The following is a 17,779-nucleotide window of genomic DNA, read 5'->3' on the forward strand; positions in this document are numbered from 1 at the left end:
ATATAAAGGAAGGCACATTCCCACCTAGGAATTTTTATATGCCCACACCAGAGATACTGTTCTTTCCATTCTTGGAAAGCAATCTTGGCACAACTATGGTGTGAAAATTATATTCCAGTTGTGAAATTCCAAAGCCAGTTCTTTCATGGTTATTTGATTACTAATGTAGGATTTAATAACCAAAAGAGGCAAAAGTCATTTGAAGCCCAAACTGAGCAAATAACCCTTATCATATTTCTGGGAATATGAGATATTTATAATGCCAATAGCAGGAATGAGCAATGTCGAACAGCTGAAAGCTCAAAGTTCATCAATTCACAGGCATTGTGCCAAATGACTACATTCCGTTTTATACTTCAAAAAAATCACTCTTTCTTTTTCCCTTTTCCTCTCCTAGTTCAAAAGATTCATCTAATAATCTTTCAACATGTTTTAAAAGAAGTTTTCAGTGTCAAATAAATACCATTGAAACCAAAATTGGAAAAACCGTGCTTGGCAGAGAGGATCATAGGGGAAAGGGAGGGAAAACAGAATGGGAAGAAATCAGAGAGGGAGACTTACCATGAGAAACTCAAAGAAACTGAGGGTTGTTGGAGGGGAAATAGGTGGGCAGATAGGGTGACTGGGTGACAGGCATTAAGGAGGGCACATGAGGTCATGAGCACTTGCTGTTAGATGAAACTGATGAATCACTGACCTCTACCTCTGAAACTAATGACCGAACATATGTTGGCAACTTGAATTTAAATAAATAATTAAAAAAAGACAACCATGCTTGTAGAGTGGACTTTTATAATGTACAATATCTTAAACTGTTTCCACTTATAAACTTCACAGTTTTATTTTTGATTTGCAGTCCACATAATCTATATAATCTTATAGACTTTTAAGACTATAGATGTAGAGATTATGCTTGTTTTTATCTATTGTCAGTCCATGCTTTTTACGCACAAATTTCACAAAACGACTGGTACCAATGTTAGCCTTCTACTCCATCTTGTCCTTTTCAATCTTGGACTTTTTTTTATTTGCTCCCAAGTGAGACAGTGTCATTTTATGTACCACAAGAAGCAACTTTTGTATGAATGTGTTCTAAGGGAATCACATTTATTCCAAATATAGAGCATTTCAACCAAGGAGGGTAGATAAAAGGTCTTTTCTCTTTTTAAAAGACTTGCTTATTCATCATTCTTTGCAATTTAGCGAAGAATACTGCAGATGTTTCTTAAACATAATTTGCTTACAAATTGGAAAGTATCATTTTTTCTCAACTTTCTTCTTCTATCAAACACCTCAAATAAACTATTGGCATAGTAACAAACTTTATTCCCATAGGTCTTAAAATGTGGTAGAAAACTATTTTTTTTCTTCTTTACCCTCTTCATCACTAATTCTGACCATTCCTTTTTCTTTCAAAATCAGGAAAAAAGCAAAAAGAAGAGACAAAATTTTGAAGAAAAACAGTGAATTTTAGATGAGACCACATAGAGTGTATAATTTGAAATGATGTTTAATACATTAAAATTGGATTTATCTGGATTAAAACTCACCAAAGATAATTTGGACTAATTTTATATCTACATCCATGGCCTCTTAGCTTTCTTTATATAGTTAGCATTAATTTATGTATTCTTACACTTATCCAGTATGTTCCAATGGGCATCATAAAGAGACAAGAAAAGTGGCTTCGTCAAGTTTATAATAGTCAATAGTTGGGCAAAAGAAGGAATAAAAGAACATTATCTTTCTAGTTGGATGTATTTTTAGAAAAAGATTTGAAAAACATTATCTTTCTAGTTGGATATATATATTTTTAAAGATTTTATTAATTCAAGAGAGAGAGCAGAGAGAGAGAGAGGGAGCAAGAGCGAGGGGGTTGGGGTACCAAGAGAGGTATAGGAAGATGCAGGTTCCTGACGCAGGGCTTGATCCCAGGACCCCAGGATCATGACCTGAAGGCAGACATTTAACAGACTGAGCCACCCAGGCACAACTTTCTAGTTCGATGTATTAGCTCTTTAATGATATACTCTCATTCTACATTTGCTTTTTTTTTTTTTTTTTTTGACTAAGCATATTTCTTTTTCTCAATTCCATTTCTAATCCGAAAAACATAACTATAATACTATGTGTGCGCGCGCATGTGTGTGTATGGTGTTTAGTAAGTAATTTCTCAATCTTTGATTGTTTAAAAAATGTGATTAGTGCATAACAAAAATGTCAAATTACCGAAAGTTCCCAAAGCAGCTATTTGACATCATGGTTGGAACTATAGCCAATCAAGGGCAGAAATGCCCAAGATCATTTGCCACAGTTCAGCTTTTCCTTTAAAAACCTCATTTTTTATCTTTATCAGTGTTTAGAAATACTATGATTTGACAATAGTCAGTCAAATGGTTACTTTTATTAAAACTTGGTTTTTGTTCTATGTGACTCCAAATTGGAAAAAAAAAAGTATTAGAAAGTATTATGCATCAGTAGAAATATTCACTTAATAGTGGTAGTTTTGACTTTTTATCATAAATGGAGATGTGAATTGATTAACAATGGAGTAGCTCACATCCAAGATCATGAAGGCTTGAACGGAATGGCAAACGTTTAGAACTGTACCTTAAGAAATCTGGCAACGCTATGATTTGCCCTTCTTGTTTCTTCCAGTGCATCCTTGTATTTCCAAATCACGTGATCGCATAGGACCATGACAAGATTGTCCAACTCATTCTGATAAGATTCAGGAAATCTTTGAGTCCGAGAAAGCTAAGGAAAAAAATGGATCATTTCTTTATAATGTGGCATGTCAAATCCCAAGCCTGGAAAAAAAAAGAAACTGAAAGACTGATTTCATTTTGTATAACAGCAAACAAAGACAGTGCTTTTGGAAACTTGAAAGTGATAATAAAATGGAAGCCGTTTTAATTTCAAGATAATGATTTCCATCATTTCCATTTCATCTTTCCTTCTATTTTGCCCAATGAATTTTTCACTTTTTCATTAAAAAGTAAAATACATATTAATTGCCAGCTATTCAAACAGCGTATAAGTGTCACATGTTCTATGACCTCTCACATCTTAATTCCCCTCCCTTCTCTCTTAAAAAACAATTATAATGGATATTATTCTAGATTTACATTAACACATAGTTCTCTATTTTTTGTTAAGATTTTATTTCTTTGACAGAGAGAGAGTGAGAGAGGGAACACAAGCAGGAGGAGTGGGAGAGGGAGAAGCAGGCTTCCCACTGAGCAGGGAGCCCCACACAGGACTCGATCCCAGGACCCTGAGATCATGACCTGGGCCAAAGGCAAACGCTTAACGACTGAGCCACCCAGGCACCTCATAGTTCTCTATTTAATTTAAAATCAATTATTTTGATTTTTTTAAGACTAGGCATGCCCCAACTATAAAAGTTCAATGAATGAGTAACTGAGTGAGTACAGATGTTGGCTTGAAATGTTCTCTAGTAAGTTCCAGGTAGTCTTTTCTGAAAAATTGATTTCAGCTTTATTGAGGTATAACTGACACATAAAACCGTAAGACAGTTAAAGCACACACTGTGTGTGTTTTTTTTTAAAGATTATATTTATTTATTTGAGAGAGAGAGGGGGAGTTAGCGAGAGCACAAGCAGAGGTGAGGTCAGAGGGAGAGGAGTAGGGGGGAGGGGAGGAGACCGAAAGAGGGAGAGGGAGAAGGAGGCTCTCGAGAAGCAGGGAGACTCGGGGCTTGATCCCGGGACCCTGAGATCATGACCTGAGTTGAAGGCAGAGGCTTAACTAACTGAGCCACCCAGGTGTTTGATATACATGTGCACTGTGAAAGATTCCTTCCATCTAGTTAATTAACATATCCATCATCTCACATATTTATCTTTATTTTTGTGTGTGTGGGAACATTTAAGTTTTACTCTTAGCAATTTCAATCATACGACACACTGTTATTAGCTATAATCATCGTGTTTTACATCAGATCCTCAACCCTTCTTCATCTTGTAGCTGCAAGTTTGTACACGGTGATCCTAACCTCACAGTCCCAGCATATGCTGCAGCAGGTGCCAGCGAGAACTCTTAATCAAGAGATGTGTCTCCAGATACAAGCCTGGACCTAAACTCTCTGGGTCCCCAAGGAGCACCCCTCAGGTCCAGGAATCTTCTCCTCCTGTTGGACCTCCTGCACAGGGTGGGGGAATTTCAGGCAGCTAAGTTTTCCCATCTATCTGTAGTTCATGAGTTTACCCAGTCCTTTGGACAAGATAGGCAAAATTGATTCATCTTGACAAGTTGGTTTTAAAATTAGACTTACATTTTCACTATAGATAGAAACACAAAATTTAGAGATAGACTGAACTACATAATTCTAAGATTTTCTGCACCCAGCCTTCCGTGCTGCTGAATAAAAACCACGAAGGATGAAGTTATAGCAATCACTTAGAACATACATAAGTTCCACTATGGGAGGCTGCTTTGGTCTACAACTGCCTTTTTCTTTTTTCTTTCCTTTTCTTTTCCTTTCTTTTTCCTTTCCTTTCCTTTTCCTTCCCTTCCCTTTTCTTTTTCTTCTCTTCTCTTCTCCTCTTTTCTTTTCAACTAAGTCAAGGCCCTCAGGTGCTTCTGTGCACTGGATTTTTTTTTTTTTTTAAGTCAACTTACCAGGACACTGCTATATAGAGTTTTGGGATATTCTGGTTATCCTCCATGCATACTTAACACTTAGTGTGAAAATTAAATTAAATTAACAACAAATAAACCCAAGGAATTTAATCACATGCATCATTTTCATTCTGCTCTGTATACCTTGGGGAATAAGAGTAAACAATTCTTCTACACGAAAGCAACATTCATTTTTTAAATAATCAAAGCACATTTTTAGATTTCCTCTTTTCCTTTTGCTAATTCTCTAAGATGCATAAAACAGACCAGCACCGACATTGTCTTCACACAAGGACACGTGTTGATACCTTGGGCTTTGATGTTCCCTGTTTCACTCTCTTTTTCTTTTCCTCTTAAACTCCCCTTGTGGCCCACTCCCACTCCTAACATAAAGGTGCTCTGACTGGTAAATACACGAGTAGTATTTTTAACTGTTCTCCAGAAGTATATCTCCAAGGCTCAAGGTAGGAGAATTTCTGCTCCAAAGATTGTGGACTTCTGTCTCAAGACAGAGGAAGAAAGGGGGCAAGGGGATGGCATAGTCTAAGCTCAAGCAAAAAAGCCAAAACAGGATGGGAGAATCTGGACTATGGTACTGTGTAGGTCACCAGGAGCAGGCACAGAATGCATGGGCTCACATTCAGGCATTTGGCAGTTTTTCAGGAACAAGACATTGATGGGAAGCAAAAGGTTAGCCAGTACAATGAACCTTTTGCCACTAGAGAGGAGTGCAGAGAAGGCATCCAATAGTTCCTCGTAAACATAAGCTTGCCTTGGTCAAGGCAGCAGAGGTCATCGGGTGGTGCTATCTGCCTCTCAGGGGACTTAACCAGGTATCTTTTCTGACCTCCTCAAATCTCCCACACTCCATAATGAGAAAAACTGTTTTAATGGTGGGAAAAACCATACACTTCCCAACTGAAAAAAAAGAAAGAAAGAAAGAAAGAAAATGCAGATAGCTTCAGAGGTGTTTATTATGAATGTTTTTCGGTCAAATGATCATATCAGGTCTTTCTTACTGTGATGCAGGGAGATGGTTAGAAATCTGGAAGGTGATGGTCCCTGGAAGAAAACTGGACTGTGGGGTTGCTCCTGCAGGGGACAGTGAGAAAGCAACTGGAATCGATGAAGATAAATTGTTAGACACAAAGACGTGGCCCATGATGAATGCCTTTATTTTTAACTGTTCATGAGCATGTCTGTGACCTATTTGAGTAGACATGTACTCGTGGGAATGAAAGGATTTTAGTCCAACCCGTTCTTTTTACAGATGAGAAAACAGGCTCTGAGATATTAAATGTCTTTTTTATCATCCATCTAGTTAGTGGTAGGGCAAGGAATTGTGGTGAAGTTTCCTAACTCCAACACTGCTTAAAAACAGAGAGATAGGATCATTTTTATCTTCACATTAGATTTTCTCTTCCTTCCAGACAGGAGGTTTTTTATCTCTGGAGGAGGGAGAGTGGACATAGCTGAAAAGCAAATATATGACCTTAGAGATAAGTTAAGGAGCTCCGGAGATGATTAAATGTCCAAACAAGGCAGATCTGTTATGCTTGGGTCAAGCCATGGCTGGAGAGACCTGTGGTGTGGAGGCATGGCTGGGGAAATCTGGGTGGTTGACCTCAGCATGGTGGCTCTGCACATTTCCCTGAGCCCTCAGCACTAGTATAAGTGCCCTACACCTCCCTACTAGGAGATCACATTTCTCCCAGGTGGGAGACCCTGCAAAAACCTTTCCCTGCAAGGCAGTAGGCAAATCTTTCAGGAGATGTCCCTTCTCCCCTGGAGCTCAGGCTAATAACTGGGGTTAAGTCCCAGCTTAACCCAGCTATGAACCTACTGTGCCTGAGAAGATAAGACAGAGAAGATGCCCTAAGAAGATCTAAGAGTTAGCTGACCTGTGCCAAGCAGGAGCCATGGGAATTCCTTTGAGATTGAATGTTAAATGTGTTTTGATAAAGGGACCATAAAGGAGAGTGAGTAAGTTAAAACTCATCAACATGGGGCACTTTATCAGGACTTGGGATGAATTAATCCTGTTCTCATTATTAGGATGGCTCTTAGAACCCTAGAGATAGCACATTCTAAGCAAAGGAAAATGAGAATGCTTGAGGTGCCCCTGCAAATGACAGAGGAAGAAATAAAGAGGCGTAGGAAAGTGGATATATAGGAGTGCATATATTGAGATCAGAAGGCCCACTGGATGGTCAAGTTCTATAGTAAGGTCCAGATGACACACCATCCACACCAAAGCCATGAAGAAGTTGCTGGGACCGACATCCCTCAGAAGATCAGGGGTCTCCCATCTGCAGGTGAGACAGGCAGTCACAGTGCTGTCTCACTAACGGCCATGGAGATGATGTTCACCAAAGTAGCAGGGGCCATGTGATGCTATTTAACCTCTAGGAGCCAGAAGCCTGTGATTATCCTAACAGATGGCAAGGTTGGAGGGCAGCCAAAGGGGCTAGACTCTCATGGAGTTGTAGAGCCAGTTAATAATGTGTGGGTTCCCTCTGGGAAAAACAGACAGCAACCAACAATGACAGTGTTTCATCCCCCAAGAGGGCAGGAATGGACTGTCAGAAGATGAGGATGCTTGCTCCAAAAAATATTCATGATGCCTTTCCCTGTTCCTGGACCTGAGCCATGTTCTGATAAGGTACACACTGATTGAAGAAGAGAGGGAGTCTCTAAAAGACAACCCCAGCAATACTTCAGTAAGTATATACCGCCATGAATCTGTCAGTCCTTCTACAAGGGAACCTACAGCCATTTACTCAGGTGACCACATTAAGGAGAGGGGATTACTCACATAATTCAAGCACTATTAAACACAAGATCTGAGTTGATACTGATATCTGAAGCCAAAAGAATCATGACATTTACCCTGTTAGAGTGGGAACTTAGAGGGACCAATAAGAGTCCTGATTATAATTCTGTTAATTGTGGGTCCACTGGTCTCAAAGATCCACCCAACAGTTATTTACCTGGTGCAAATGTGTATTTATACATTATGCATAATTGACACAATTGGCATTTGAAGTAACCTTACAGTGGATGCTTGGCGTGTGGAACTTTTAGTGTAAAAGGCCTAGTGGAAAGGTCCGACACTGCCCCTTCCTGACCAAGAGTGAAAATAAAGATGATATCGCTGTTCACCACCATCCCCACCCAAAACAGTATTCTGATTTACTCTCTTGGTGGCAGAGGGGTGGAGTCAGAGGTTCCCCTTGGTCTCACCCACTGTGGGAGTGCAGAGAAGTCTTTGTGGAACTCAGCTGGTCAATCCACTTGAGTCCTTCTTATTCCTCCTTACCCAATCATAACTACAAATAGTCTGGGTAGAGTGTGATTACCAGAGGCCGAGACCACTCTGGACCAATCTGAGGGCTGGGTCTCACCACAGTGTGGTAAGTCATCAAGGCCTTCAGAGGTGCTGGCCAAGGGTGAGGGGTAAAAAATAGACAGAAGAAAAGGGAAATCATGAGATCAGGTAGGGCCTTGAGATATACTGTGGAAGAGCAGGTTCAGGAGCACGTGGTCCAAACAGAGGACTGTGGCAGCCATGGATATATACAGCTCAGATGTTCCTTCAAGACAAAAACCTACTAGGAAGAACATAAATAGTTGCTAACCTTTGGGATCCACTCAAGTGCTCATGCCAAGGCCATGCTCTCCCGAGGCTGCTTCAAGTTAATAACTGAGCTTGCAGAGACATCAGACCAGACCATCAGCCCCATGCAGGAGTCTCCCAGTGAAAATTCTCTGCTCTCAGATTGCCCACTAGCCTAACCAAAATCTCCCCACTGCAGAGTGATTTTTGGCCAACCCTCCTTCCTTCCTTCCCCATCTTCTCCCACAGGTGTTAGAACTTCCTGCTCCTGGGGCACCTGGGTGGCCCAGTTGGTTAAGCACCTGCCTTTGGCTCAGGTCATGATCCTAGAGTCCCAGGATCTAGTCCCATATGGGGCTCCCTGCTCAGCTGGGGGGTCTGCTTCTCCCTTTGACCTCTCCCCTCTCATGCTCTCTCCTCTCATTGTATCTCTTAAATGGATAGAATCTTAAAAAAAAAAAAAAAAAAGAACTTCTTGCTCCTTTTGTCCTTCCCCCTCATCTTTCTGCACTTCTAATTTTGTCCTGGCTTCTGAAGGGCCTGTACTGACACACACAATCACTTCTCTCACTTAAAAAGCAATTTACATAAATTGCTAAGGTTTACGAAGTAAATAAAAATGGAACTAATGAGAGCATATTCATCAGCACGATTGTTGGATAATATTGTATTACCTATGATCTTACCTGAATTTTATTTGTGTCAATCAAGTGCTGAGCCATTGATTTTAGGATAATTGCAAAGAAGAACCAGGAGTGCTATTAGAAAATGAAAAGACAGTAAGAAATTTATTATGTTACAGCAAAATAATGATGACGCCGTGCTCTAAAGCATGTAATGTTATAAATATTGATTTTAAAATGTATTTTGGAATGGATGGGCCAGCTGCACACATGACCGTCCAGTCTGCCCAAGTGAGTGCTGTCCACAGACCAGTGACTCCCACTTTAAGGTGCTTCTTCCTCCAGCCTGGAGTTAAACTCTGGCATCACGATTTCCCCTCTGAAGGATGGACTTAGGAAAGAGGCCTTTGCAGAACCAGGAATATGCCAGTAAGCCCTTAAGGCGGGAGCCTCCTGGGGATCCTTATAGGTCCAGAAAGGGAGTTAGGGGTTCCCAGTGGGCATTTCTCTTGGCTTCTCTCCCACCTCTTCCTATGGGGAGGTGTGTAGCTAGAGAAAACCAAAACATGTACCTGCATGAAGGTCCCTCTTTCTTGGGTCTAAGGGTCAATCTTACCCAGATACAGAAAGTATATGTTGTCTATGTACAGTTTAAAGAATATGCCTCCCTCCCATTTTCTCCACCACAGATAACAATTTTGAATTCTGTTCAAATGAATGCCAATCATCCCCTTACTTTACTTGGTCATTTTGCAACCAATTTCATACATGGAAGCAGTACTTAATTTTGTCTGCCACTGAACTCCATATAAATGGAATCATCTTGTGCGGATTCTTCTGTGATTGGCTTTTTCATTCAACAGATTCTGTCCTGAGGTTCATTTCGGTTGAGCCACGTAGCTGGAAGTCTAGTATTGTCCCTGCATTACACACATGACCGCAATTTACGTATCTGCTCTACCATGGACGGGCATTTGAATTCTATCCAATTTCAGTTGAGACAAACTATGCTGATAAGAACTCCTGAGTACACAGTCCTAACTCCAGAATTCTGTCTGAGGGGAGAGGCAGAGGAGGTCTGAGTTTTAACAAGGTAGCTCTGGCTTAACGAAGGGGTCACTTGATCTTGGAAATGGAACTCATAATTAACACAAGGCACATTGTTAAAATCCCCTAACCCCATCTTGTCAGAAATGATATTTTTCACCCCAATGTCCCCACATTTGCCTCTTAATGCAGCTAATACTTACCATGCTCCACCTCTTAGCACTCTGGCTTGCCTCTACCCTTTATCTTGAGTCCACCAGGGTTAATGAAATTAAACCTTTCCCTCACTTCGTGTCTGATAAGAGAAACCCTGCTCCCCTCCTGTCCTCCAATATCTGTTGGTCTCTCATATTCCTTTTCATGTGCACCCAGCCCACTGCTTCCTAGCTCCTGACTCCCTCTTGACATACCTTCTGGAATGCATGGTCCAACATCAGCAAAGTCTCCTGAAGGTCCAATTTCTCCCAAATTTCCTTCACCTCATCTTTTAACTGAGGGCTGACTCTCCACAGAGAAGCCTGCTTCTCTGGCAAGCAACCCCCCTGAGCACCCCAAGACCATCCTCACCCCATTAAAGTCTGTTCCCTACACAACCATCAGGTCTGCTCACGTCACACTCCTGCTCAAGACCCTCGAATAGCTCACTTTCACTGAGTGGAAGCCAAAGTCCTTGCAATGGTCCACGAGGCCTTAACTACCTGCCTACCACTGCCCCCCACCTCCCACCCCCGCCTGCTCCAGCCACACTGGCCTCTCTGCCGCCCTTCCGACATTTCAGGAATGCTGCTGCCTTGTGACTTTATACATGTCTCCCCTTTACCTTTACTGTTCTCCAAGCCAGTTCCACATGGCTAACTCCCTCTCTTCCTTTGCGTTTTTTGCTTAAAGCTTGCCTTCTTCAGAGCTCTATCCTGACCATTCTATTTAATCTGCAAACCTCATTCTGTACCCCCAGTGCACCCAGCTCCCCTTACTGGATCAACATTTTCTTTTCCTATAGCACTTCTCAACTTTCTAATACACGATTTAATTAATTTTGTTACTATGTTTGCCCTTTATTGTTTTTATCCTCCAGTAGAATGCAAACTTCCCAAGGGTGGAGGTCTTTATTCTATTCTCTGATGCCTGCCAAATGCTGCGTTTTGTGCCTGTCCCATGGGGGGCACTTGCAACATCTTTGTTGCAGGAACAGAATGAATATACTCATAAGACTAATTTAAACACACTGCTTGGATTAGAATAATTTGAGTTTAGGGAACTCATGTTGATGTTTATTGATCCCGCCTTCTCTTTCCAGCTACGGACTAATCAATCATCCATCTGTCAAGTCATGATAGGTAATTAATTTAACTAGGGACTAAGTCCATTCTTCTATAATAATTTAGTCATCTATTTACAAGCTTCTCACCATTTTATGTGCCTACAAATGCATGTGTTTCAACTTTCTGCAGTCAAACCATGGTTGCTTTGTCTGTTTCCTCTCCATTAGTATATTCATTAATACCTCACTAATCCTTTTGTTGATACATTTCCTCTTGCGGTGCCTAAAAGCACCACAAACTTTATTTTTGCTACAGTTAGCACTTCGTAGTGTTTCAGATGATTCTTAATAGTTACTCATTCTGTCTGTGGGCCAATGGACTTCATTTGGGACCACTGTGTATTTTCTGTTCCTTTGACACAGATCTCTTTTGCTTAATGTTTTTATGTACTACAGTTTCAATATAGTTTATGACGTTAATGCCAGAAACTATAAGAGAAATGATCTATGGAAATCAATGAGTCTTATTATCTTCCAGGGATGAGAGCATGTGATCTCTTGTGCTAGCTGTTGAAGGATTGTTTCAAATTCTTTACCTTCAAGACATGTTTTACTGTTGTTGAGTCATTTGATTTCAAAAGACCAGTCACATTTTTAGCCAGTTCCTCATGTATTGTTCTCTCCTTGCATGCCGTGGTCTTGAACACGAACTGAAGGAAACCCAGAAAATGAAAAAAGTTAAAGACTTAAAAAAAAAAAAAAAGAAAGCATCAAAAATTATGTTACATGAATAACTCGTATTTCACAATTATCTGCTCATGCCAGATTTTTGTCATGAAATCAATGAAGGCCCAATGATAAGAGTAGTACACAACCGTTCCTATTTAGGGCTTTGCACAGAGAGGGCTCGGCTCACCTAAGCTCTCCTTGAAACTCTTTTTGCAGAAATCAAAGGAAAGAGCCAGAGAGCAATTTAGCAGGTTCAAGGAAACATGGAGGGCTTTGACCCACCTACTCAGGACACATTTCCCCTTCTCCTTCCTTCCACTGGTAACAGGTGGCATGGTAGCATTTCTTCATCCTGAAAGGGTAGAGCACCCACTCAAATAGCCAAGTGGGGAAGCAGGTGCCTTCCAGAGGCCAGTAGGTGAGCTCCCCACACGCCCAGTTTCTTTCACCTCATGCTCAGACACAGCTAACAAAGGGTTCATGAACATTGGCCATCAGTAAGATAACAAATGCTGCTCACTTTTTTTTCTCTCGAAAGACTGGTTTTAGGGTGCATTTCTGAATGTACGTAATGGTTTTAATTTTCAGTATTTCTTCCTAGATTTTAAGGGTATCGGTACCCATTTATGCACATATCTTAAATATAAAATGCTTATCCCTGATTATACTGGTTTACTTATGAGTTGGGTTTGCCTCAAGAAAGGTTATTTCTTCATAATCTTCACCACCCAGACTTCACTATAATCAAGAGTGAAGGCAGGCAAGAAACTCAAAGCAGGAGCCCATTCACACTAGGATTTATAATCGTATCTTTGAACTTTGCAACTCATAGACACCTAAGTTGCTCTGATGGAGCCTGACTTCTCCAAGCTCATTGCAGAGGAGAAAGACAAAGCTAAGAGATAATGAAACTGGCCCAAATCAAGAGTAATATGACTTTTTTTCCCCTCATGAATTGTAACTCATCTGAGGGTAATTTAATTACCAGCTACCTGGTCCCGTGTAGTTATTTAACACCAACAGCATGAAAACTAGCTGTGAGATATTCTTATTTTAAAATTTTGGCTGGAACATGTCAGTGCCATGAATTGCAATAAACCATGGCATTTAATTAGATTGACTTGAGACACACATCTTTGCAAAAGACATGGTGTATGTGTGTATTTTGGATATTGTAAATGGAGTGAGTTAGCAGCATTTAGCACCACTGAACTTGAAATGGTGTTTAGTTTGCTCCTGAATGTATATAAATTTCACTGAATATATCACATCTTTCAAGGACAGCAAAACATGTATTGGTACCAGCCCATCAGTTTTCATTATACACCTAGATATAGGCCTTAATATTCATGTACATGTTAAAAAATACTTTTTTCCATATGGAATTAAAAAAAAATCAGACTCTTTAGTCAAGGTTTAGTCTGTTAATCATGTACTGCAACAGGAGGCCAATCATAGAATCATAGAGCTAGATGTTCATTAGGTTCATCCCTTCTCACTTCACAGAGGAGAAAAAATAAGGTACAGAGAGACTGATTACTCAAATTAACTATTTATCCTTGACTAGAGTCTAATTTCCCACTTTCTAGTTTAATGTTCTTTCTGGAGTAAAATTCCTGTTGATAATATTTATTAGGGTGTATCCACTTCAGAGATGTGAAAATATTTTTATGAAATACCTTTAGGAATTGTTATAAGCTTCAAAACCCACTTAGGTATACATTTCTGGATTTCACCCACTTCAAAGCAAACCAAATAAGCAATCTCTTATATTGCAAAATCAAAGTGTCACATCAAGAGATTTCAAACATCCTGGTTAAAAATGAAGACCATACCAGGATGCATTCCAATACACCTTTTCAAGAGCATCACAGAATGAGCCTGAGGGCTGATTTAAGGTTCTCATAAGGAACTTTCTTTGGCTGTCACAAAAACAGTCATAACATCGGTGGGTTCTTAACGTAATCTTCAATGATTCCATTGGAACGAGGTAAATACTTGTGTTGAAATGAAGATGGCTTTGTGTAATATGGACTGGGGAATTGTTTTCTTCTTAGATCCTTTGGTGATTGAAATGGAAAACGTGAGTTAAGCATTGAGAGAAAGTTCCATAGATGATTCTGTTGAATGTAAATTCATCAGTACTGGATTAAAGTATGCTACCATTCTGTCTTAAACAGAGAGAAAAATAAAGAAGCATTTGTAGGTCAACTGTCTTTCAGCAACTGAAATGTACATACTATAGGGAAACTATTGTGAAGGAACTATTTTTGGCATATGGGCTATTTTAAGGAAGGGCACACGCTCATACTTGAGTATTTGGGAAGATACTTAACATTTCAGGCAAGTAGAAATTATGCAGATATAAAACCATAATGTAAAAGTCCTTCAGAGGGATTCACTCCAGAATGAAATTTCATGGGATGTTTTGTTTTGTTTTTCACTCATTTCTAGCACAGAAAACCCCACATTCTCCTCTAGTCACTTTTCTAGATGTCTAAATAATAGGAATATATGTTTATTGGTATAGATTAATGGAATAAATTATTTAAGTTAAAAAAGTTCTGTGTCTCAAAAAGGTTTACTCTGTACAGAAAAAAATAGAAATTGAGCTCCTCTATGCAGCATAAAGTAATACAAGACTCTCTCATTGATCTCTGGTTGGATTCTTTCTTTTCATTCAAGAAGATGACATTTAGGCAGGAACTCTAATGTGCAAACATCATCACAAGTTCACTGGCATTAGTTCATAGGCCAACTGGAAATGAGAATATGAACATGTCTGAGTGAACACTTGACAAAGGACGCTGGAAGCAGTGCACAGGGATGGAATGGGCTAGTGGATCATGCCCGAGGATAAAGGACTTAACATACCAGAAGCAGGTACAAATATACAGTAACTGGGAAAATGAAATAATGCCTGAGAAAACAATAAAAAGAGCTAAGAAAACATTACCGAAGAAACACAGAGCATTCAACAAACCAACAGGGAAAATATTCCATAATTTTACACAAGAATTGTATTTATTTGTAATGTGAACTTCAAGAGGGCAATACTTCTTTCATTTTCTCTTCTCTTTCTCTGCTCTTTCCTCCCATATAAATATTCATTTGCACAGGTACATGTTATTATACATTTAAATAATATGTCTTGACCATCAATGCAAAGAGATGGAATTCTAAGTAGCTAAGGGGAATGCTTGATATTATCGTGGTGGGCCCCATCCAGTTAAAGGGAGAAAGGTCCCACCTACTGCAGACAGGAAACGAGACAATCACACAGCACAAGGGGATACACCCAGGGTCCAAGTGGCAACTTTGTACCTTAATGTACGACTGGACGGAGTGGTCCAGCTGCTCCTCATGGCATTTGGCCACAATGTCCGTCAGAACCCTGGAAAAACAAAACTGTTTAGTGGTCTTTCTGGGAAAGGTGAGAAAATACAACTTGGTTGGGCACTGGAGTGCTTCATAAACTGGGAATTTAATAGGTACTGAATGAATGCAGAAACCAATTTCAGACTTCCCCTTCAGATGCCCCAATATCTACATTACCCATTAACCATCTCCAGCCTTGAAATCTCTCAACACTAAGATACGAGGAGTATCTATGCCAGCAATATTGCACGGGAGACTCTTATGGCTGCTATGTTGGTTGACACTGTCTTCTTGAGAAAGGATCATCTTTGGTATCTCATTAAAACTTAAAACTTTTAATCTCTAATTATCATAGTCCTTTTAAAGAGGACTTCCCTTCCAAAAAGGCGACAGTACCTATACTTTTGTAAAAAGCCATTAGGTTGAGATTCAGGGTTTTGTTTTTTATTTCCCATCTTAGCTGGTGAAGTGTTTCTAGCAGCAGTGGTGGTACTATTTTCATGTTAATACATCCAGCTGCTCCATGGCTGTAGCATTTTGGAATGTCTGGGAATTTCAGCACATCTCTGTTAAAACATTCAGGAGTCTTATTCAGGAAGACCAGTGTATTCATGCTGAAAAGAGCCTCATTTGAAGGCACAGTTGGGGACTTTTAATCTGGGTCTAGAACTGGCTGTGGTGGGATTGTTAGACATACTTTAATTTTCCAGAGCTTCAGAGTGCTACTTTAAAAACAAGACTAAAGACCTTCATTCTGAAAGAGGTTAATAATATGCTTACAGGTTTGTGAAAGTTCTGGACACATTTCAATGTTGAGAGTAATTTTTTTTTCCAGAGTTCTGTGAATGCTTTTTTTTTTTTTAAATGAACATTAGACATATATGATGCTTTTAACTAATTTAAAATAGTATCTCTATGGAGAGGAAATTAGGTTCATCAAAGTTACTAGACAGATTAGTAATGTTGGAAGAATGTAGTATAGACAAATTTAAAGATAACAATTAAAAATTTTTAAAAATCTAGTGTGAATGTGAAATGGTACAACCACTCTGGGAAACAATTCAGTATTTTCTTAAAAAAAAAATGCATATGCAACTATCATAACCCAGCAATGGCACTAAGCATTTACTTCAAAGAAGTAAAAACTTACGTACACCTAAAATCTACCCCAAACTGAAAAAAAAAAACCCCAGATGTCCTTCCTATCTATTTGTCTGTCTGTCTGTCTATCTAAGTATCTATCTATCTATCATCTATGTCTGTCTGCCTATGTATCTATCTAAAATTTTAACAGATTAGTAGTTACCAGGGCTAAGGGGTGTGGGCTGGGGACATGAGGAAAGTAATTTTGTATAAAGGGCAACATGAGAGATCCCTGTGGTGACGGAAATGTTCCATGTTCTGTTTCTATCAATGTCAATAACTTTGTAGTACCACCACGTTCCAGTTTCGCAAGATGGTACCATCAGTAAACTGGCTAAAGGGAACAGGGTATCTCTCTGCATCATTTCTCATGATTGCATGCAAATCTATAATGATCTCAAAATAAAATCATAATTAAAAAACAAAAGAGAAAGTTTAAAAAAGAGGTCCAAATCTTTATCCAAATGATAACAGATTTGAAGTCAAGAACTCAAGAGTGAAAAAATACTTAAAATCTGAGACATATGTTCAAGTGAAATGCAAGCATGCACAACTGGGTGGCCATTTCCTTATCATCACAGTTTTGTGCACTCACAGACAGTAAGATCTCATCTCCTAAGATCGTGGGAGAGATACCTGGTCACAGTTGTACTTATTTCATCTTCTTCATTCTGTACCAGCACCTTGAAGAGCTGATTCAAGATTATAGGCAGAAAACTCATGATTGCGTGAATCTTTTCCACATTCAGTAAGTTCTGTAGTAAGTTAGTGGGAGAGAAAGGGCACTGATTAAATTTAAAGCACATTCTGCTGATGTGCTTCAGAACTCAAATACGAATCCTCTAGCTCACCTCTCTCTGGCTTTATTCTCCATTGCACTTAACAAGCCACGTGGCATTGGGAAATAGTTGCGAGGAACTGATATGCAATTATCTAATTTAAAATCAATTGATTCTGATTTTCAATCATTTTAATTTGGGAAAAAAACCCTGAGGTTTGCTTGTTTCGTAAACAACAGGCAGAAACAGTTTAGGAATTGAGAAATAACCATGCACTCTCTGAATTGATAAGGCATTTAAAAATCATCTCTTAGTTTGCTACTCATTGGAAACTGTCAAGGTCTCTTTTGCCTGTTTCTGCCCTGGAAACACGGAAACTATTTGTATGTCATGTTACCTTACAAGAGCGGATGAAATTTGAGGTAGGTGACTGAGACATATCTTTCTCTCTTTTTTGGCACTGTCGGAAAAATGCGTTCACACGGGGATCCTGAAACAGCAAATAAAATGTTTATCTGATGACACATAAGCTGTATAGCAATTATGCTGATGGAGGGCA

At 39.5% G+C, this 17,779-nt stretch overlaps 1 protein-coding gene across 14 annotated transcripts in view; it reads right to left on the reverse strand.

Moving 5' to 3' along the window:
- DOCK10 (dedicator of cytokinesis 10) overlaps positions 1-17,779 on the reverse strand; it is a 262,830-nt gene that overhangs the window by 48,079 nt on the left and 196,972 nt on the right. For all 14 annotated transcript variants that reach the window (XM_032354991.1, XM_032354984.1, XM_032354985.1 and 11 more), the window contains exons 23-28: positions 17,618-17,710; positions 17,078-17,196; positions 15,245-15,314; positions 11,788-11,901; positions 8,947-9,018; positions 2,611-2,757 (exon numbers count right to left, since the gene is read on the reverse strand). In XM_032354991.1, coding sequence (XP_032210882.1) covers positions 2,611-2,757; positions 8,947-9,018; positions 11,788-11,901; positions 15,245-15,314; positions 17,078-17,196; positions 17,618-17,710 — 615 coding nt within the window. The remainder of the gene's footprint in view (positions 1-2,610; positions 2,758-8,946; positions 9,019-11,787; positions 11,902-15,244; positions 15,315-17,077; positions 17,197-17,617; positions 17,711-17,779) is intronic.

The sequence above is a fragment of the Mustela erminea genome, chromosome 8 (assembly GCF_009829155.1).
Source record: "Mustela erminea isolate mMusErm1 chromosome 8, mMusErm1.Pri, whole genome shotgun sequence".
Taxonomy (NCBI): Eukaryota; Metazoa; Chordata; class Mammalia; order Carnivora; family Mustelidae; genus Mustela; species Mustela erminea.